We start from the raw sequence: 18,452 nt of genomic DNA on the forward strand, positions 1-18,452 counted from the left end.
TCCAGAGGACTCATCTCTCTCTAACCCAATATTTATTGATCTCATTCCATACTAGGCACTGTGCCCAATGCTTCTAAGTGTGAACCCAAGAAATTGTTTCACAGTCTATGAAGCAGGCGCTATTAGTTAACCCAGTTTACAAAGGAGGCAGGGAGAGGTTAAGTCACTCAGCTGGTGGTGGGTGAGGCTGGGATTTGAGCCCACAGGCTAACTTGAGAGCCCCTACTTAATTTTTCTTTTTTTTTTTTTGGCCGGGCCGAATGGCTTGCAGGATCTTAGTTCCCCCACCAGGGATTGAACTCAGGCCCTCAGTAGTGAAACCTTGGAGTCCTAACCACTGAACCGCCAGGGAATTCCTGAGAGCCCCTACCTTAAACTAACAAACAGGGACTTCCCTGGTGGTCCAGTCGTTAGGACTCCACACTTCCACTGCAGGTGGCACAGGTTCGATAGGGGAACTAAGATCCCGCATGCCACGTGGCACGGCCAAGAAAAGAAAAAAAGAACCAAACAAACAAAAACCTACTTCTTTATTAAACCCAAAATTGCAAGAATGATAGAGAATTTCTATATGCGCTTCACCCAGATTCCCCAGTTATAAATATTTTAGCACATTTTCTCAATAATCCGCTCTCTCTCAATGGTTTTGAACCATTTGAGAGTAAATTGCAGATAGATGCCCCTTACCTCTAAGCACTTCAGTGTGTGTTCCCTAGAATCAAGGACATTCTCTTCCATGACCATAGGACAATAATCGAAATCAGGAAATTGACATCGATACGATACTATTATCTAGGCTTCAGACATTATTCAGATTTTACCAATTATCTTAATAACATCCTTCACGACAAAAGAAAATTCTGGATCACACGTCGCATTCAATCATCTCCTTTGGCTCCTTTAATCTGGAACAGTTCCCCTTTCTTTATCTTTCATGATCCTGTCATCTTTTCTAAGCATACAGTTCTGGTTATTTTATAGAACTTCTCTCAGTTTAGGTTTGTCTGATGTTTCCTCACGAGGAGAGTGATTGTATGAATTTTTGGCAGGAACACCACAGAAGTGATGCTGTCTCCTTCTCCATGAATCATTTAGGAGCTACACATGTCAATTTGTCCCATTCCTGGTGATTTTAACTTTTGTCACTTAGTGAAGATGGTACCTGCCAGGTTTCTCCACTGTAAAGTTACTATTTGTAATTAATAATTGTCTATGGAGAAATACTTTGGACCCATGTAATATGTTCCTCATCAAATTTTTGTGTCCACTGGTGATTCTTTGAGGAATCTATTATTACTTTGTGGTCTTAATTGCCATTTTCTAATTCTGTCCTTCTTTTTACTTGAAGGAGGCGTTTTCTCATTTATTTATTCATATCAGTTTGAATTCTTCTCTTATTCAGTAGGCTATAATCCATGGTTACTGTTACTTCTTTTGATGTTCAAATTGTCCCAGATTTGGCCATTAGGAACCCCCTTCAAGCCAGAGAGCTCCCACTTTTAAATATGACATTGCACCATGTCCCTTGACCTTGACCAGAAAGGGAGACACATCCGTGGGGAGCAGTCCCAGCTGGGTGGATACTGAAGTGCTGACCCCCTAATGCAGGCAGGCAGGGGATGGGAGAGGGTTTAGGCAGCCTGGTGTCCAGGGGTGTTGTGCAGACCCACTGGGGATTCATTCACTAGCTGAGCACCTACTATGGCCTCAGCTTTTGAAAAGCTCATTGAAAATGGAGGGTAAAGAAAACAATCGCAATTGTGCAGTTTCTAAAACTGAGAACTTTTTACCCCAAGAGGTAACATGAGTGGCTCTCCTTGATATGTAAATATAAGGTAAGGGGAATTGTTTGAGTGCCAGACATAACTGCTGCAATATTTGGTCACTTGGGAAGCTAGTGGGCCAATCTGCATATGAAACCCAAGGCCTTTGGGAGGTAAGGGATAGATGTCACAATCCCAGGTGGACAAAGGCCCAGAGGCAAGGAAGCATAGCAAGGGCTCTGAAATCAAATTACACTACGTCAAAGGAAGAGGGAGCCTTGCTGGTGACCAGGGCTCCACACAAAGACCTCCTAGTTGGGGAGGTCCTAGGCCCTACTCAGTAAGATAAGGTAGGTGCTGTGATGTCAGTTTCAAAAAAAAAAAAAAAAAAAGACATGGCTCTTGGAGTGACAGCAGGCATTTCAGGCAATGGAAACACCATGAGCAAAGAAAAGAAGGAACTGGGACACTCTCCCATTTTGCCCCCAAAGCCGCCTCTTTTGGGTGGAGCTCCAGGCCCTGAATACATCCCTACATTTATGCTGGGCCCCACCCAGCTGGGCAGAGCCCCAAACGTCTGGATCAGGAATTAGTTAGGTCTGGATTCAAACTCCAGTTCTTATACTTCCTGGCTGGGTGACTTTGGAAAGTCACTTTACCTCTCTGAGCCTTCACTCATTTATTTCCTCAACATGTGTTTATTGAGGGCTTACTATGTACAGAGCACTGCTCTAGGTACAGGACGTGAAGTGGTCAGCAAGATAGACAAGGTTCTACCTTCATGAAACTTACATTCTGGTTGAAGACAGACACTGAATAATAAGCAAATACATAAGCAAGATAATACCCTATGGGAATATTAAGGTAATATAAAAACAAATTTCAGAGGTGGGGGCTCCTTTAGCCAGGGCTCTCAGGAAAGACCTCTCTGAGGCAGGGACATCTGAGCTGACCTGAAAGATGAGAAAGAGCCAGGCAGTGAACAGAAGAGGAAACAGCAAGTGCAAAGGACCTGTGGCAGGAATGAGCTTGGTGTGTTTGAGGAACAGTAAGAAGGGCAGTGTGGCTGAAGAGTAGTGGTGAGGGGAGAGTGACGGGAGGTCAGGCTGCAGCGCTGGGTAGAGGCCAGATGGCTTAGGGCCCTGTACGCCGAAGAGAGGAGTACAGTTTACATTCTAAATGCAAAGGGAAACCTTTGAGGGCGTTAAGCCAGAGGGTGGGAGAGTGTGAAACAATCTGATCTTTGTTTCGAGAACATTGGTGTGCGAAGAAAGCCTTTAGGGGCAAAGTAAGGAAGTTATCAGGAGCCCTCGGCCATTGTCCAGGCAAGTTGATGGTCCCTGGATCAGGTGGTAGGACTGGGGTTGGCCAGAAGTGGTCAGATGCAGGGTAGTGTTGGAGGTGGAGCCAGCCTGACTCATGAAGTGAAGAGGAAGGAGAAAGGGATGGAGCAAGGCTCCTAGGTCTGGGCTTGAACAGCTGATGTGGGAGAGACTGGAGGTGTGGGTTGCTGAGGTAGGGTTGATGCTCCGGAGTTGGATTTTGGCCGTGCAGGGTATGCAGGCCCCATCTGGTACCCACGTGGAGGCGTTGAGTGGGCAGTTGGATACAGTCTGAAACTCAAGAGAAGCTGTTCCCTCTGGAAATACAAATTTGGAGCTCCTGAGCCTACAGATGGCATTTAAAACCACGAGACTAGATGAGATCATCAAGGCAGAGGGTGTAGGTCGAAAGGAGGCGGCTCAGGACTGTCGACTGTAAAATGAGACAAATGACACCTTCATCCGAGCGGCTCTAGTGAGGTGTCACGTGAATGCCCCTAGCCAGCGCTCTAGCTGGCATTGAAAATCCCGGGGGCGGGGCCTGGGTGTGGGAGGGGTCTTCCGGGGCGGAGTTGGCAGGGGGCGGGGCTGAGGAGCTGGGAGGACTCTCCGGGGCCGGGGGGCGGCCGGGGAGGTGACGTCACCGCATGACTGAGTTTTATGAATGAAAGGAATCCTGTGAGTGAGTAATTCCGGGAAGCTCGCCTTACAACTCCGCGCGGCCCCCTGCGCTTCCCGCCCCACAACAAAACTCGGCGCGTCGCTCCCGGGAGCCGGGCTCGGAGCGACCCGCGGTCGGGACCGGAGGGGAGACTGACCAGGGCGCGGGCCGGGACAGCAGCTCGGAAGGCAGCGGGACCCGCGAGTGCCAGGGACGCCAGGCGAAGCAGGCCGAGAGGCGGGTGAGGGTCGCTGGTCCTGGACCGGGACGGGCGCGCGGGACCCGGAGGCGGCAGGGTCTCCGCACCCCGGGAACGTGCCTGGGGCAGGGCGCCGGCGCTCACTCAGTCGGTGCTCCCGTGGATCCCTCGCCGGGACGGCTGGCTTGGGGAGTTGGGGTGGGGGGGGAAGGGCAGAGGTCCGGCGGGGCCGAGACGCGGCCGAAGCAAGCTTGGCGGGGTGCGGGGGTTATGGGCCCCATTTTGGGGGCGCGGGCCGAGAGGCGGCGAAGCCGGGCAGGAAGGGGCAGCGCGGGCTGGCGAGCGTCAGCGTCCGCCCAGGCGGGGCCGGGAGCGGTGTGTGAAAGTACGTGACTCGGTGAGAACAGTCCCTGGACCGGTGCCCGCGGGCCGTGCGTGCGCGGTTTGTTTACGTCCGAGGGCGGGCGTGCGTGTGTGTTCCCTGGCCACCTTCCTGGGTATGCCGTCAGGTGCGTGCTTGCGCCGTGTACCTTGGGGAGTGTGTGTGTGTGTGTGTGTGTGTGTGTGTGTGTGTGTGTGTGTGTGTGTGTCCGCGCGCTCCCAGGAGGATAAGGACCCTGGCGCCTGTGTACCAGCGGAGCGTTCCTCGGAGAGAGAGTGACCACAGGAATAAACACGGAATAGGGACGCAGCTAGAGAAGCGGCCCAGTCCATAGTCACAAGGGGTCCGGGAGTTCTCTCCCGGGTTGTCTGCTCTCCACCAGCCGGCGGCGTTCAGGCCCTTGCTCTCCCCGGAGTTTCCCAGGACCGCAGCCATGTGACCCGCGGTGTTTGTCCCCCGCCCAGAGCCGGCGCCTTCAGCCACAGGGTGGGGCGAAATATCAAAGATCCCACCGGGCTCTTCTGCGCGACGAGGTGAGGGGGCCACCCCTGGCCCCAGCACCCTAGTGGGTCTGGCAACAAAGTAGGCTGGCGTCCAGGTCCTTGTCCCCAAGTTTTCTGGCTAGCTGGGGGAAGACAAGACTCTCCCCTCAGGACTCTCCTTCATCCCCAGGGTTGCCCAACCCTTCATTCTCAGGAGAAGCAGGAAGGGCCAGAAAAACCCACGGCAAAAGTCGGAAGTAGGAAGGGATACCAGGCTTCCTCTGGCTGGTCTGGGTTCTAGAGGTTGTACCTGCTGGGTCAGGGAGGGTGAGAACCCAAGGTTGGGGTGGAGCTGGTTTCTGCCCTCCTGGTGGTTTCAGTTCACAGGTGGGACTAGTCAGACAGACCTATGGATGACCGGACCTGAGGAGATAACAGTTGAGGGCCTGGGCCAGGCATGGAAAACAAGCAGTGGGCCTGCTGGACTTGGTGCATGAGCGGTTAATGCGAGAGGGGTGGGGCCCCCAACCTCGCCCCGCCCCCTCACCCATCAGCCCCCTGCTGAGGGAGGCTGAGGGGTGGGCTGGGGTTTAGGGATGCCTTGGTCCTATTCTGCCCTCCCTGTCCTCCCACCCACAAGGCTACAGAATCATGGGGGTTGGGAGGAGGGCATTGAGCTTGATGAGATAACCATTTTTAAAAATAAATTTACTTTATTTATTTATTTTTGGCTGCATTGGGTCTTCGTTGCTGCATGAGCGCTTTCTCTAGTTGCAGAGAGCGGGGGCTGCTCTTTGTTGCCATGCGTGGGCTTCTCATTGCGGTGGCTTCTCTTGTTGTGGAGCACAGGCTCAAGGCGCACGGGCTCAGTAGTTGTGGCTCCCAGGCTCTAGAGTGCAGGCTCAGTAGTTGTGGTGCACGGGCTTAGTTGCTCCGCGGTATGTGGGATCTTCCCGGACCAGGAATCAAACCCGTGTCCCCTGCATTGGCAGGCGGATTCTTAACCACTGAGCCACCAGGGAAGTCCGATCAGATAAACTTTTAACTTTGAATCTTTGAGCAGCTACCACAGCTGGGAACTTCTGTGTCCCCATCTGCAACAGGAACTAGGTAACATCCAAGGTGGTAGGATGGGGGTAGAATGGGAGAGGTACGGCATCTTGCACACACAGCCTAATTTCCAGGGGAACTGTGGGAGAGAAAGCAGAGCCGACCGCCCCAGGCTGAGGCCAAGGGTGTCCAGAAGTATGTGGGGTCCAAGTAAGAGAGGCGGCCGCCAGGAGCACAGGAATCAAGCAGGCCCATCCTCAAAGCTGGGCAAGAAACATCCCTGCGTAGGGCTAGGGACCAGGGGGGGTGGGGGGCAAGAGGGAGTGGCTGGTTGACTCAGTCATAGATGGAAAGCTAGTACTGAGAGGTTTAACCTCCCATGGAACCACCCCTGGGCCTTCAGTAGGGCCCAGGACCCAATGTCGGCTCCCTTGGCCTCTGTGCCTCCCTCAGTCCTAACACTTTTAGCCTGCATTGCCATGGAGCCCATCAAGGCCTAGATGCTGGGGATAACATGGTGAACAAATCAGATCCAAAGCCTGCCCTCTGGGAGCTTACAGTCAAGGAAGGGAGACAAAGTTGAAGGAAGAGCCACTAACCTAAATGCAAAACCACAGCTGAGATGGGTGGTATGAGGGGGAAGTCACTGTGGTTAGGAAGTATATAACAGAGCTCTGACTTAGCCAGGGCAATCAAGGAAGGCTTCCCTGAGGAGGTGACCAGTCAGCCAGGTTGTCAGATCAAGTGATGATCATCTACGAATGCCTTGAGGGCAGGGGCTTTGATTCAACTTTGGGTCTAAGGAAGCCCAGCACTGAGCCTGGCACCTACAGGGTAGGTGCTTCTTGGGTGTTTGCTGAGTGAATGAATGAATGAGCACTGTGTCAGTATTCTGGTAGAACTCCACAACACTTAGAGAAAAAGGCCTGGGAACCCCAGGGAAGCAAGAAGCCTGGGCATGGGCTGTAGGATTCTTGAAGCAGTTTCCCCAAAGCGAGCAGATACTTCAGGGTCCAGGTGACATCCTCCCCCCACCCCACCCCACACACACACGCCATGTGACCCTCTGGGAAAAGTGCAGAGATGGTAGAGTTTACTGGGCGCTCATTCATTTGTTGTCAGCCTGAGGATCCTGGAAGAGAGTGGGGAGAGAACATAGTGGAGGCCCGAAAGGCTGGAAGGGAGGCTGGCATCCTAGGGTTTTGAAATGGGCCGAACATGATCAGGTTATAAGTTTGTGTCAGTAATGCTCCCTCTGACAGCTCTTGGGGGAGGATAGATGGTGGGGTCAGAGGTGGAGGCAGGCACGACTAGAGGCCAGTGAGGAGGTGGCTTTGGTCATGGTTCAGCTGAAAGAGGAAGTGGTCCCTGGCTATGCAAGTGGAGCAGAGGGAGGGTTGAGGCTGATAGTCTGAGTTTGTGTTCTCATGCCCCTGCCCCCAGGAAGCCTTCCCTGATTTCCTTTCCCTTCCTCCAGGGCCTCTACTCCGCTGGTGGTCTTGGAGCTCCATTCTGGGCCAGAATCTGACACTCTAAACTCTGAGACTGTCAGTGCTAGGAGGAACCTTAGGCTTGGTGGTTTGGCGTGTTGGGCCCAGAGAGAGGGAGTGGCGTACCTGAAGTCACACAGCGAGTGTGAGCAGGTGGTAGAAACTGAGCTGGACCCCCAGGCTCCTACTTCCCAGCTGGGTTCTCCCAGCTTTGCTCCCCTTCCAGCAGGGAGGAGGCTCCACCAGTGCTGGCTGCCAAGGCCCAGGAAAACACATTTTTTCCCTCTGTCCTCACAGAGGAAGCAAAATGGCTCAGCAGTCAGCGAGGAGCCCATGCCAGCGGGTGGGCCGTCTACCAGGGGGCAGGGGATGTGGCTGCTGACTGGGCAGGGCAGCTGTCAATCCCCCAAGAGTAACTTCATTCTCCGTGCCTCCCAGGGAACGTTAGGAACCTGCAGACCCCTGAGGTCAGCTCTGCCGGCCTCAAGAAGAAAAAGGGAAGAAACAGGGGTGGGGGCGTGGGGGAAGTGCGGTGGCTGGCACTTGAAGAAAGAGCCCTGAGCTGGGGGTCGGTACTCCTGGGTTCCAGCCCACCACTGCCACCAAACAGCTGCCCGGTTGCTTCAGTTACAGAACAAGGAGGTTGGATCAGCTGCTGTCTCAGGTCCCAGGTCTACCGGACTGGCTGAGGCAGCCTGGTGGAGGACCCCGGCCCCTTGGCTGATAGCCCAGCAGCCTCTGGCCTGAAGTTGGAGGCTGAAAGCCTGAGGTTATCAGAAAGGTCCCCCTTCTTGTGACTTCCCCTGTGATTGCCTGACTTTGCTGAGCTAGGACATTCCTGCGCAAACATAGGTGCCTCAGCTGACATCCAGCATGTGCTTGAGGCTGCTGAGGCTAGGACAGGAGGAGAAAGATGAAAGGAGGGAAGAACAGGTTCAAAGCTTCCCTAGGGCCCCAAAGTACTTAGAATCACAGCCAGCAGAGGGGGTGGGTCCTTCAGCCATTAGATAGAAGAGCGGATGGCCAACAGTTTCCTCTTGGGCCTAATCTGGAGGGCTGTGTTGACGAGGATTCTGAGGTTGTGTCCAAGCTCAGTGGAAAACTGTGCTGTGCTGAGAAAGATTCGGGGGCTGTGTCCAACCTCAGTGGGAAAAAGTGCTGTGATTGATTACTGATGTCTGTGTTTGGAGTGGAGGGAGGGGTGATGGTGAGATAAACCAACCATCTGCCACTTCTGATCTTGTCTAAGCCTCTTGTATTTTACACGCTAATACTATGATGATTGTCCCCACTTTGTAAGTGAGGAAGCCAAGGTCCACAGAGGAAAAATGACTTATACGAGGGGACATGCCTCCCAAGTTCTGCATCAGCCATAGCACCCAGCGCTCAGCACCTAGCAGGCTCTTAGTTAACCTATGTCAGGAGAGGCTTCCCCTCTCCCATTAGGCTCTCCGTGTAGCCCAGACTGCCTGGGTGTCACCTAACACCCCAGCTCCCTGAACAGCTGGCCAGGGGGCCTGGATATCTGTATGTCATTTGCATATCCCTAGCAGACCCAATACAAACCCTGGCACATCAGAGCTGGGCAGCCTTGGAGACTGGCGAGTCCTCCGCTTCACAGGGGTGGGGAAACAGGGCCCAGAGAGGGTGCCCTGTAAGGGCCACACTGGGAGGAGACGCTTGGCTCAATGTGGCCTCAGTCCCAGGATCCACCCCCTGTTAGCTGTGTGACCCTGGACTACTCTATTGACATCTCTGGCCTCACAGGGTTGTTGGGAGAACTGGGGTGATGATGGTGTGAAAGGGATCAGGATTCAGTCCTGGGGCCTTTACAGGTGTTCAGAATTCCTCCTGATTTGGGGGGAGGCAGCCATTCACCTGCTGTGTGACTTCAGGCAAGAGATGCCCCTCTCTTGTCTCCACCTCCCCTCGGGTGAAGTGAGGAGGCAGGGGCCAGACGGTCTCTCAGGACCTTTCCTGTGTGACTCTGGCCAGCCAGGAGCTGCCAAATCAAAGCGAGGTCCCAGGAATTGCTACAGGCCCAACCCCTCCTGGACAGACTCATTAATTCTAATAACCACCCAGGTGCTCACTGACCTCTCCAGTTTGTACCACTTAGTTCCACCAAAACCCTGCGAGGCAGGTATTGTTTGCATCCTACAGATGGGAAAGTGGAGACCCAGAGAGGTGGAGTGGCTTGCCCACGGTCACACAGCCTGGAGAAAAGAGAGATGGGACTCAAACCCAGGCTTTACCCTTAATCCCGTGTTCCTCTCCTTGTTTCCCATACCCCACCTGGGAGCCAGTCATGAGGATAGAATCCCTTCTGCTCCCTTCCCATCCTCCTGGCGTCTGTGTACCATCCCTGCCATGCAGAAGCCAGGAGGCAGATGGAAAGGAGGAAGAATTGGAGGTAGGGCCAGGAGGTTTGTCTCTCGATGGTATTCAGCAGGGCTTGGGCTTGGCACTTGGTTCAGACTCTGACAAGCTGGGTGATGGACAGTGTCATAGACCCATCCACACTTCACCGGTGCCTGCTCCCTGCCAGCCCCTGTGCTGGCAGCCTCAGCACCCAAAGCTGCCTGGGCCTGGCTCTTGCCTGTGGAGCTCCCTGTCTGGTAGGGAGTCAAGGAAACAGACCATTACAACATAGGGGAGAACTGCTGGGGTGGGCGGTGTTGAACAAGTCCTAGGAGCCTGGAAGGGCTTCCTGGAGGAGGAGATGTCTACGTCCAGGGCAGAAGGCTGAATAGTAGGAGTCTGCCAGATGAAGTGGGGGTGGGGGGAGAAGTGTCACAAGGTTTGGGGTGGCCCAAACGCAAGAAAGCATAGGGTGAGAGGAAGTGAAAGCAATTCTGGGACTTTCCTAGTGGCGCAGTGGTTAAGACTCCGTGCTCCCAATGCAAGGGGCCCAGTTCGATCCCTGGTCATGGAACTAGATCCCACATGCATGCCACAACTAAGGAGCCCACGTGCCGCAACTAAGGAGCCTGCCTGCCACAACTAAGACCCAGCACAACCAAATGAATAAAGTAAATAAATAAATATTTTTTAAAAAAATTCCTTGTGGCTGGAGTGCAGAATGGAGGCGGGCAGTAGTGGGAAATGAGTCTGGGGTGCCTGTGAGTTAGTAAATGGGGTTATGTGATATGGCACAAGGAGTGGTTTAGCTGGATAGTTAGACCTCTTTGAAGAGGTGGCACTGAGCAGAGACCTAAATGATGAGGAGCCTATGGGGAGATAACAGGGAAGAGAACAGTAAAGAGAACAGCAAAGGCCCTGAGGCTGGAATGAACCACTCAGTGAGGCCACTGTGGCTGGACCACTGGGGCAGAGGAAAGTGGTATGAGATGAGTTCTAAGACAGCAGGGGCCTTGAATGCCAAGGTAGTGTGGTTGGGTTTTATTCCAAGTGGGAAAAAAAACTGACCTTGGCCTCCTGTCTCCCCTAGGTCTCAGCCCAGAGGGCACCTTCTGCAAACATGTCTGTGGATCCCTTATCCAGCAAAGCCCTGAAGGTGAGAAGGCAGCCCTTGTTGTCTCTGGTCCTCCTCTCCCTCCCTGCCCCCGCTGAGCTCCCATCCCAACTTCCCCTTCAGTTCCTGGAATCCCCAAGAGTGGCTCAGCAGGCATCAGGCATTCATGAAGCCACTGAAAGGGCTTAGGCTGTGTACCTAGGCTGGCCATAGGCTGTGTGCCCCGAGGCAGGTCACTTCCCTCTCTGGACCTGCTTCCCCATCGGAACAACGTCCCCTGGGCTGTAGGACTTCAAAGGTGCTTTCCTGGGTTTCTCCAGCTGAGTCCAGGCCCCGTCGCTGGGTTAGAATCCGGGCTGAGCTCTGGGGTGGCTCCTTTTGTGTTCAGATCCCGGTTTGGCCCGGTTTCCCCTTTCGGGATTACTGCTCCCCTTCCGAGTCTTGGAGCAGGTCCAGCCACCACCTCAGTGCCCCTGGCGGTGAAGGGGGAACACTAGCGGTGGAAGGGGAGCCGTCCCCAGCACCTGCTGCGCGCCAGGTCCAGAGCTCTGGGCCCGCAGGTTGGAGTGTGACCCTGGGCCTGTTTCCCCATGCGCCCGACCTGCTGCCCGCAGATCAAGCGCGAGCTGAGCGAGAATACGCCGCACCTGTCCGACGAGGCGCTGATGGGGCTGTCGGTGCGCGAGCTGAACCGGCACCTGCGCGGGCTCTCAGCCGAGGAGGTGACGCGGCTCAAGCAGCGGCGCCGCACACTCAAGAACCGCGGCTACGCAGCCAGCTGCCGCGTGAAGCGCGTGTGCCAGAAAGAGGAGCTGCAGAAGCAGAAGTCGGAGCTGGAGCGCGAGGTGGACAAGCTGGCGCGCGAGAACGCCGCCATGCGCTTGGAGCTCGACGCGCTGCGCGGCAAGTGCGAGGCGCTGCAGGGCTTCGCCCGCTCCGTGGCCGCCGCCCGCGGGCCCGCCGCGCTGGTGGCTCCGGCCAGCGTCATCACCATCGTCAAGTCCGCCCCGAGCCCGGGCCCCGCCCCCGGACCTGGGCCCGCCCCCGGCCCCGCCCCCGCCGCCTGCTCCTAGTGGCCGCCGAGCCCCGCTCGCTCCGCCCACGCCCATTCTCCAAACCACAGCCCCTCCGACCCCAGCTGCCTTCCCTAAGTGCCTAAGCGCAGTCTCTGTTTCCAAGTGCCATTTCTCTGCAGCCACCAGCCCCCGTGATGAACACACACGTTCCCTCCCCAGAGCCTGTCTTCCTCCTGCGGCCCCTGCAACTGGGACCTAATGGCCGTGGGAGGGGCAACGGTGATGAGATAGGAGGTAGGGTGGGGTCGGGGTCTGGGGTTTCCTCTGGTAGAAAATTCAGCCTTCTTAGTTTGGGAGGAGGGGATACAGAGCGGATTAGAGAAGGGCCATCGAGGGGAAGACGGCCACCCCTCATTTTGTAACTGCTCAGCTTGTGCCATCAGCCCCTCCCCGCCCGCCAGGGATACAGGACTAGGCTTGGCCCGGTATGGGTCTTGTGGGGCTGTCTAGCTGGGAAGCTGATGCTCCCGCCTCCGCCTTGCACCCAGATGCCTGGCCTTCCAAAGCTGGAAGACTCATTGGAAATCACCTAGTGAAGCCCACTTAACAGAGGATAAAACAGGCCTCTATCGGACGTGCCCAAGGCCACATATGCTTAGTGGTTGAGCTGGAACCCTGTCTTCCCACTGCTGCCCTGAGATTCCAGCCGTGGTTGTCAGGGGGACAGCGGCCAGGGCCTGAACAGGTGGTGAAAGGGCCTCCGTGGCTCTCTCACAGATGGCTCTCTGTGAGTCAGGTGAAGAGAAGTAGAGGGAGAGAGAAGGTGATGCAGATGGAAGAGAGGGAAGGAGCTGGCCAGGCTCAACCCTGGGCTCTCCCTGAAGCCAGGGAGCTGGCCAGCCAAAGAGAAAGGGGACCAAGGAGGTGACCACTGTGGCGGTGGGGAGATGAGAAGACAGATCCTATGTTTCTGCAGCCTGGGATAGGGGTCCTTAAAGGGAAGGGTCCCACCTGTCCACCCTGTGGGATGGGGGCTGACCACTGCCATTGATCGCCATTCTCCTGGGAAGCCCGGCCCGAGCCTTCCCCCGCCCCCCCCCCCCCAACTATACAGCTGCTCCTCCCTGCTGTTTATTTATTGCACGAATCTAAGTTATTCTCCCCAGCCAGAGCCCAGCGCCCACTGCCTGGGAAAAGTGGTGTGTGGCCCTGAGCTGGACTTTATATTTTATATCTGCAAATAAATCACATTTTATCTTATATTTAGGAGAAGCCGGATGGCAAAAACAACCAAAAAATGTTTTTTAAAAAAAATTGCCTGGCCCCCGGAATTTATTTATTTTTCTGACTTACAGTAAGCGAGTTATCCGCATCCTGTATTTTGTAGACTTTCTGAATAAAGTCAAGTTCTTTTTTTCCACAGTTTGTAAGTGTATGTCCTGGTCTATGTTTTTTTTGGGGGGGGGATTCTGAATGAGGGGCCCAAGAGGGGGTTCTGCTTTCAACCCCAGGCAGGCCCCTCTGCTGGGTGGGAAGGTTAGCCCCAATTTGCAGATGAAGGAATTGTGCCCCATCACTAGCTCTTGCACCCAGGCTTGGTGCGGGGGTGGGTGAGGTGGAGGTGGAACTGGCAGGGCGGTGCCCAAACATCTGTCCTTCCATCTGGTTGCCTGGGGCCAAGGAGCTTCCCTGGGGAAGGCAAAGCCAGGAGGACAATGATATGGCTGGTTAAATTCCCTGGGCATCCCTGCAGCAGATAAACAGTCCCGCCCAGGGAGGAAAATTCCCCGATTGAAGAGTAATCTTTCCAGCCTTTCACGTTGAGGTCTGATTTTCTACAGCCAAGTAAAAAATATTCTCCTCGTGTTCCAGAAGGCACAGAGAATCAGGGAGAGAAGTGGCTTCCTCAACCCCCGCCTGCAGGCCTAAAGCACAACCCTGTGTCTCATCCTAGGCCCCAAACTCCCTGTAATTCAACCCAATCTGCTAGCCCTTCTGGGACACCCAGTGGGGTGTTCTGTGGTCTGTGGGTCAGGGAAATTGAGGTGTGTTTTTCTCTAGCTGTATGACCTTTGATGACTTATTTCGCTTCTTGCAGCCTCGGTTTACCCATCTGTACAACTAAAGTACTCTAAGGGCGTAGGTGTGACAAGCACTGGGAACCTGAGGGGCTGCAAGATTTAACACGCAGAGTGAGTTTACCCCAGCGCACCTGACGGTGGTGAGGAGGATTTCTGTGTGGCTGGGTATGGAGGGATGGCGGGGCTGGGAGAAGGATGCTCCTGTCGAAGGTGCAGGATATGAAAGCTGGGCAAGGGCCAAACCACATGGTTTGGGTTGGTCCACAAGCCTTTCTCCCCTCACAGGTTGGGGCCCAGGATCCTGATCCGGAGACGCTGAGCTCAGGCCTGCAGAAAGGGCAGCAGGAAGCTGTCGGGGGGACGAGTGGAGGTTGGCTGGGCTGGGAATTGCCCCCACCCACGCTGCATTCCTGAGCGCCCCCGTCAGCCAGGCCAGGCCCCAGGAAGGCATGCGGCGGTGGTAGGAAGGTGCCAGGTGTCTGGCGCGTGCCCACTGCCCCACAGGCCCTGCTCCAGGCCTCCTTGCCGCTGGGGGAAGGCGCCTCCGGTCCCAGGGTGGAGGGTGGAGGGTGGAGGGTGGAGGTTGGGCCCAGGGAGGCAGGAAGATAGGCTGGGAGGCATGAGGACCCCGGGAAATCTCTTCCAACCCCTGGGCGACACCTGCAGGAATGGGGCTGCCAGAGTACAGGCCCCCTCCATCTGGTTGACCAAAACTGGGTACGAGGTATCAACCCACTGTGCACGCCAGCCCTGTGGGGTGTTGCGGAGGGTGGACCCCTAGTGACCAAGGCTGCCACCATGTCCCACTGGCCGGGGGAGGGGGAGACACTTTGTCCAACAGGGGCCTGGACCCCAACTTCAGTCTCTGGCAATGGGAATCCCCCCATCACCTACACCTACACCGGGAAGGAAGGGGGTTTCCTAGGACACCCTTGTCCACAACCACTAAACCCACCCCCAAACACATACAAGGGAGCCGAGAAAGAGGAAGGAAAAAGCCTTACCCACAGGCAGAGGAGATTTCAATACAATCTATATTATCTCATATATATATTTCTTTCTCACTGTATTTGCTCACTTCTGTCACGCATTTAAAATGTCACAGAGACCAAAATAGAGCGGCTTTCTGGTGGTACTCATGGCAGTCATACACGAGATACAAAACTAGGGGACTCTGGTCTTCTCATACATCATACAATTAATTTTTCAAGTATTTTTTATGTACAAAGAGCTACTCTATTGGGGAAAAAAATTAACAAAAAAATAAAAAATAAAAAGACAAGACAGATCACACATCCTAGGAAGGAGGGGTGGAGTGGTCGGGCACACGTTCCCAGCCCCCATCCCCCCAGGGGCTGCTAGCTCCCTGCCACGGAGCCCCGCATCCACCATGCCAGTGGGCAGGTAGCAGGGTAGGCAAAGACCAGTGGGGCAGGGAGTCAGCAGCACACTTTGGCCTGGAAGGAGAATCAGAGAAACAGATTCATGAGAGCAGATGGTGGGGGCGGATAGAGGTCCTCCTGGGACGGCCTGCACCGACCTGCTGCCTCCTGCATAGCCTGCCACCACTGGCCAGGCCCACCAGGGGCCCGAGAGCTGGCCTCCGGTACCAGACATGCAGGCCTCTGTGCGCCCCCACCTGCAGGGCTGGCTTGGTCACTGAAGGAGGCCGGGGAAGACTACTGTGATGGAACCCCCCTCCCGACCTCGGTACAGTTCAGTCCAAGAGTGGCCAGAAGGAGAGATGCCACAGCGAAGTTCTGCTCCCACAGGACAGGGCCCTCCTCCCCCACTCTGCCCCCTCCTCCAGGCTGTTGCAGCCCAAACCCATGTGCTCTCTGGGTTTCAAGTGACAGAACACTCTGCCTGTATGAACGTGCATTGTGTCCCATCACAAGGCTCTTCCGAAGACAGTGGCCGGTGTAAGCCCGGCCTGCCTGGGGGCTCTGGCCCCAGGAGGCTCCATGATATGGGCATGGAGGTGGGGGAGGGGGAGGGGACTGGTGGTCCTGGCCACCCCTGAGGCCTGTCCAAGGGCACTTGGCCCAGCACTGCAGGATCCTCTGAGCGCCAGCAGCTTAACAGGGGGCCCCCAGGGAGTGTCTGGGACAGGCTGAGGGCCTAGTGAGGGGGAGCTTTCATATGTGACTAAGGCACAGAAGAGATGGGCCTTGGGGCCAGACGAGGCAGGACACCAGGCCCTGTTCGGATACGGGGCCAGAGAGAGGAGTCCCCCATCTCCTGGCTCCCCGCCACATGCCCCATCCCTCCCTCCTCCCTCCCGGAGGACTGTGCTCCTCCGGAAGCTGGAAGCTGGTCTGAAATGCGGAGACCAGACCCTCCCCAGGAAACAGGAGGGAGCAGCCCCAGGGAGAGAGACCAGGATCCAGCAGAGGTGCTGACTGCTCAGCCTGGGAAGGAGGGGTGGGAACCCCTGACCCTTTGAGTAGCTGGGAAGCAAGGGCTCTACCCAAAATGCTCTCAAGAGGAAAGACCGCAAGTGGGAGGGCAGTGTGGGCGGCTGGCTGTCTTCAGCAGGCCAGGAGGAAGGGGCATGAGGCAGGCAGAAGGTGCAGCCGCAGAGAGGACACTCAGGAGCCCAGATGCGCCTGAGCACCCTTCTGAGGTGGGACCCGTGGCTCTTGGTGTCTGGCTCTGATCCCTGCAGCATGCCAGTTAGGCCTGGGTCAGGAGGAAGGTCCACAGAGAGCATCCGTGTTCCCTCCTCCCTCCTCCTGCCCAGGGGGAGGCTAACCTAGCATCAGACAAGGGGACAGGGGAGGGAGCAGGCGGGAGGGAGAGCCCGGGTCAGAGTATTGCACGGTGTTTGGGGGAGGGGCTGTACGTCTTGTGGGGGAGGGGCTGAGAAGGCTGCAGCCGCTGGTCCACAACACAAGCGTCTGGGCCTGGGCACGGCTGGTCCCAACATGCTGCCGCCAAAGGACGAGCCGCAGGGGCATGGGAGTCGCTCCCACTGTCCTCTGCCCGTCGTCCAGGCAGTAGAGCCTTGGCCTTGTATAAATATTCCTGAAGGCCCCTGGGTGAGCCTGGGCCATCCTCTGGGCAGACAGCATCTGGCTGTTCCTCTTGAAGCGATATGTGTTTCTGGTCCAATAAATTAAAGAGCACTGCCGAAGCTGAGCCAGCCTGCCTCCCAGCCTGGACGTGAGGCTGGAGGAGGGGCACACCCTGCCCTGGCCAAGGTCCCAGCCCTTCCCCGCCAGCAGCCGCACCTAGAACTCGTCATCAGAGCTCAGCAGGAGAGTCTTCTCGTTGTCCCGGGCGCCAGTGAGGCTGTGGGAGCGCGAGAGGCCGTGGGCACCCCCGCGCCAGGTGGGCCCAGGCTCCAGGGTGGACTGCTGCGTGTACTGCTGGTAGGCGGGCGAGAAGTTGTGGATGGCGTCCTGCACGATGTCGTGCGGGTTCATGGTCTCCTTGAGGCTGCTGGAGATGCTCTTCATGGGGGCGCAGCGGCCTACAGGGCAGGAGGCGGGGGTGAGGGGCCCGGGCAGCGGAGGGCAAGGCAGCCTGGCCCCCTGCCCCTGGTCCCGGGACCGAACCCCCTGCCCCAAGGCTGTGTCATCTAACCAACCCCTCCTGGGACAGAGAATGGGGTCCCGGACATGAGAAGGGACAAGCAAAGAAATGGCTCCTTTGGCGGGGTGCAGAGTGGAGCGCACCCCCGGGGAAAACGTAAACAGCCACTTGGGAAAGTCTGGCAGGTGGGAAGGGAGCTGGGGTGGAGATTGGCATGCTGCAGGCGTGAGCCCGAGCGCCCTGGGGAGGCCAAGACGAGCTCCGCGCCAACTGAAGACGGAGTGGAGGGGAGGGGGCCCAGGCTCCATGGGCGCTGGCCCATGCCCCTCTCGCCTGCGGGTGCCCCCCTTCACTCTGGGGAGTGGACCAGGGACCCGCTCCATCAGGACAGGCCGACAGGGGCCTGGACCCACAACGGAGCAGACATCTTCGCTCTGACAGGGCAGGGGCCACCTGCCTTGAGGTGCTTCCTCGTAATTCCCTAACAAGTCATCCCCAAGGGCTCTGGGGGGGCAGAAATGGCCCAGGCCTCCAAACCGAGATGGAAGGGGTGAGCCCGACTCTGGTCCCAGGTCTTCAGACTCAAACTTGCATGCTCTTTTCCCCTTCACACTCTCTGCCACGGAACAGAACTAAACTCCCCAATTCCCCACTAACAAGCACCGTGCCCCCAGACAGAGCAGGGCATGTTCCAGGACAACGAGAGACCAGGACGGAAACAGGAAAGCTCTACGGAGGGCAGCCCTTGGAGGCGAGTGCTCTGGGCTCTGCCGCCCAGGGGTGCCTGGGGGGGAGGAGGCGGGGACACAGCGAAGGAGCTTGGGAGACACATGCTGGTGACAGGGACCAGGACTGACGTGCAGGACAGACGTGCAGACTGAGAGCAGAACCTACCGTAAGGGCCGTATGTCGGCACTGCCCGCGGCCAAACCCGGGGCAAAAGCGGGGCAGGGGGAGGGGGAGAGGAGCCAGAGAAACAGAGAAGACAAGAGAC

General features: G+C 56.4%; 2 protein-coding genes across 5 annotated transcripts in view; one reads left to right on the forward strand and one right to left on the reverse strand.

The window, feature by feature from the left end:
- Positions 1-3,684: 3,684 nt before the first annotated feature.
- Positions 3,685-13,247, forward strand: MAFF (MAF bZIP transcription factor F). 2 transcript variants are annotated; one of them, XM_068561022.1, is made up of 3 exons: positions 3,685-3,763; positions 10,801-10,866; positions 11,439-13,247. In XM_068561022.1, exons 1-3 carry the CDS (start codon positions 3,746-3,748, stop codon positions 11,895-11,897), a joined length of 543 nt encoding a protein of 180 aa, XP_068417123.1. In that variant the 5' UTR covers positions 3,685-3,745; the 3' UTR covers positions 11,898-13,247. The 2 variants fall into 2 exon arrangements, with proteins under 2 accessions (XP_068417123.1, XP_068417125.1); XM_068561024.1 differs by lacking the exon at positions 3,685-3,763 and adding an exon at positions 3,787-3,987.
- Positions 13,248-14,932: 1,685 nt separating this feature from the next.
- The window catches only part of TMEM184B (transmembrane protein 184B), a 49,042-nt gene continuing 45,522 nt past the window's right edge, over positions 14,933-18,452 (reverse strand). For 2 of the 3 annotated variants that reach the window (XM_068560893.1, XM_068560894.1), the window contains 2 exons: positions 18,353-18,373; positions 14,933-17,396 (listed from right to left, as the gene is read on the reverse strand). In XM_068560893.1, the coding sequence (XP_068416994.1) occupies positions 17,155-17,396; positions 18,353-18,373 (263 nt within the window). In that variant the 3' untranslated portion in view covers positions 14,933-17,154. The remainder of the gene's footprint in view (positions 17,397-18,352; positions 18,374-18,452) is intronic. The other variant, XM_068560895.1, reaches the window with a different exon arrangement.

The sequence above is a fragment of the Eschrichtius robustus genome, chromosome 13 (genome assembly GCF_028021215.1).
Source record: "Eschrichtius robustus isolate mEscRob2 chromosome 13, mEscRob2.pri, whole genome shotgun sequence".
Taxonomy (NCBI): domain Eukaryota; kingdom Metazoa; phylum Chordata; class Mammalia; order Artiodactyla; family Eschrichtiidae; genus Eschrichtius; species Eschrichtius robustus.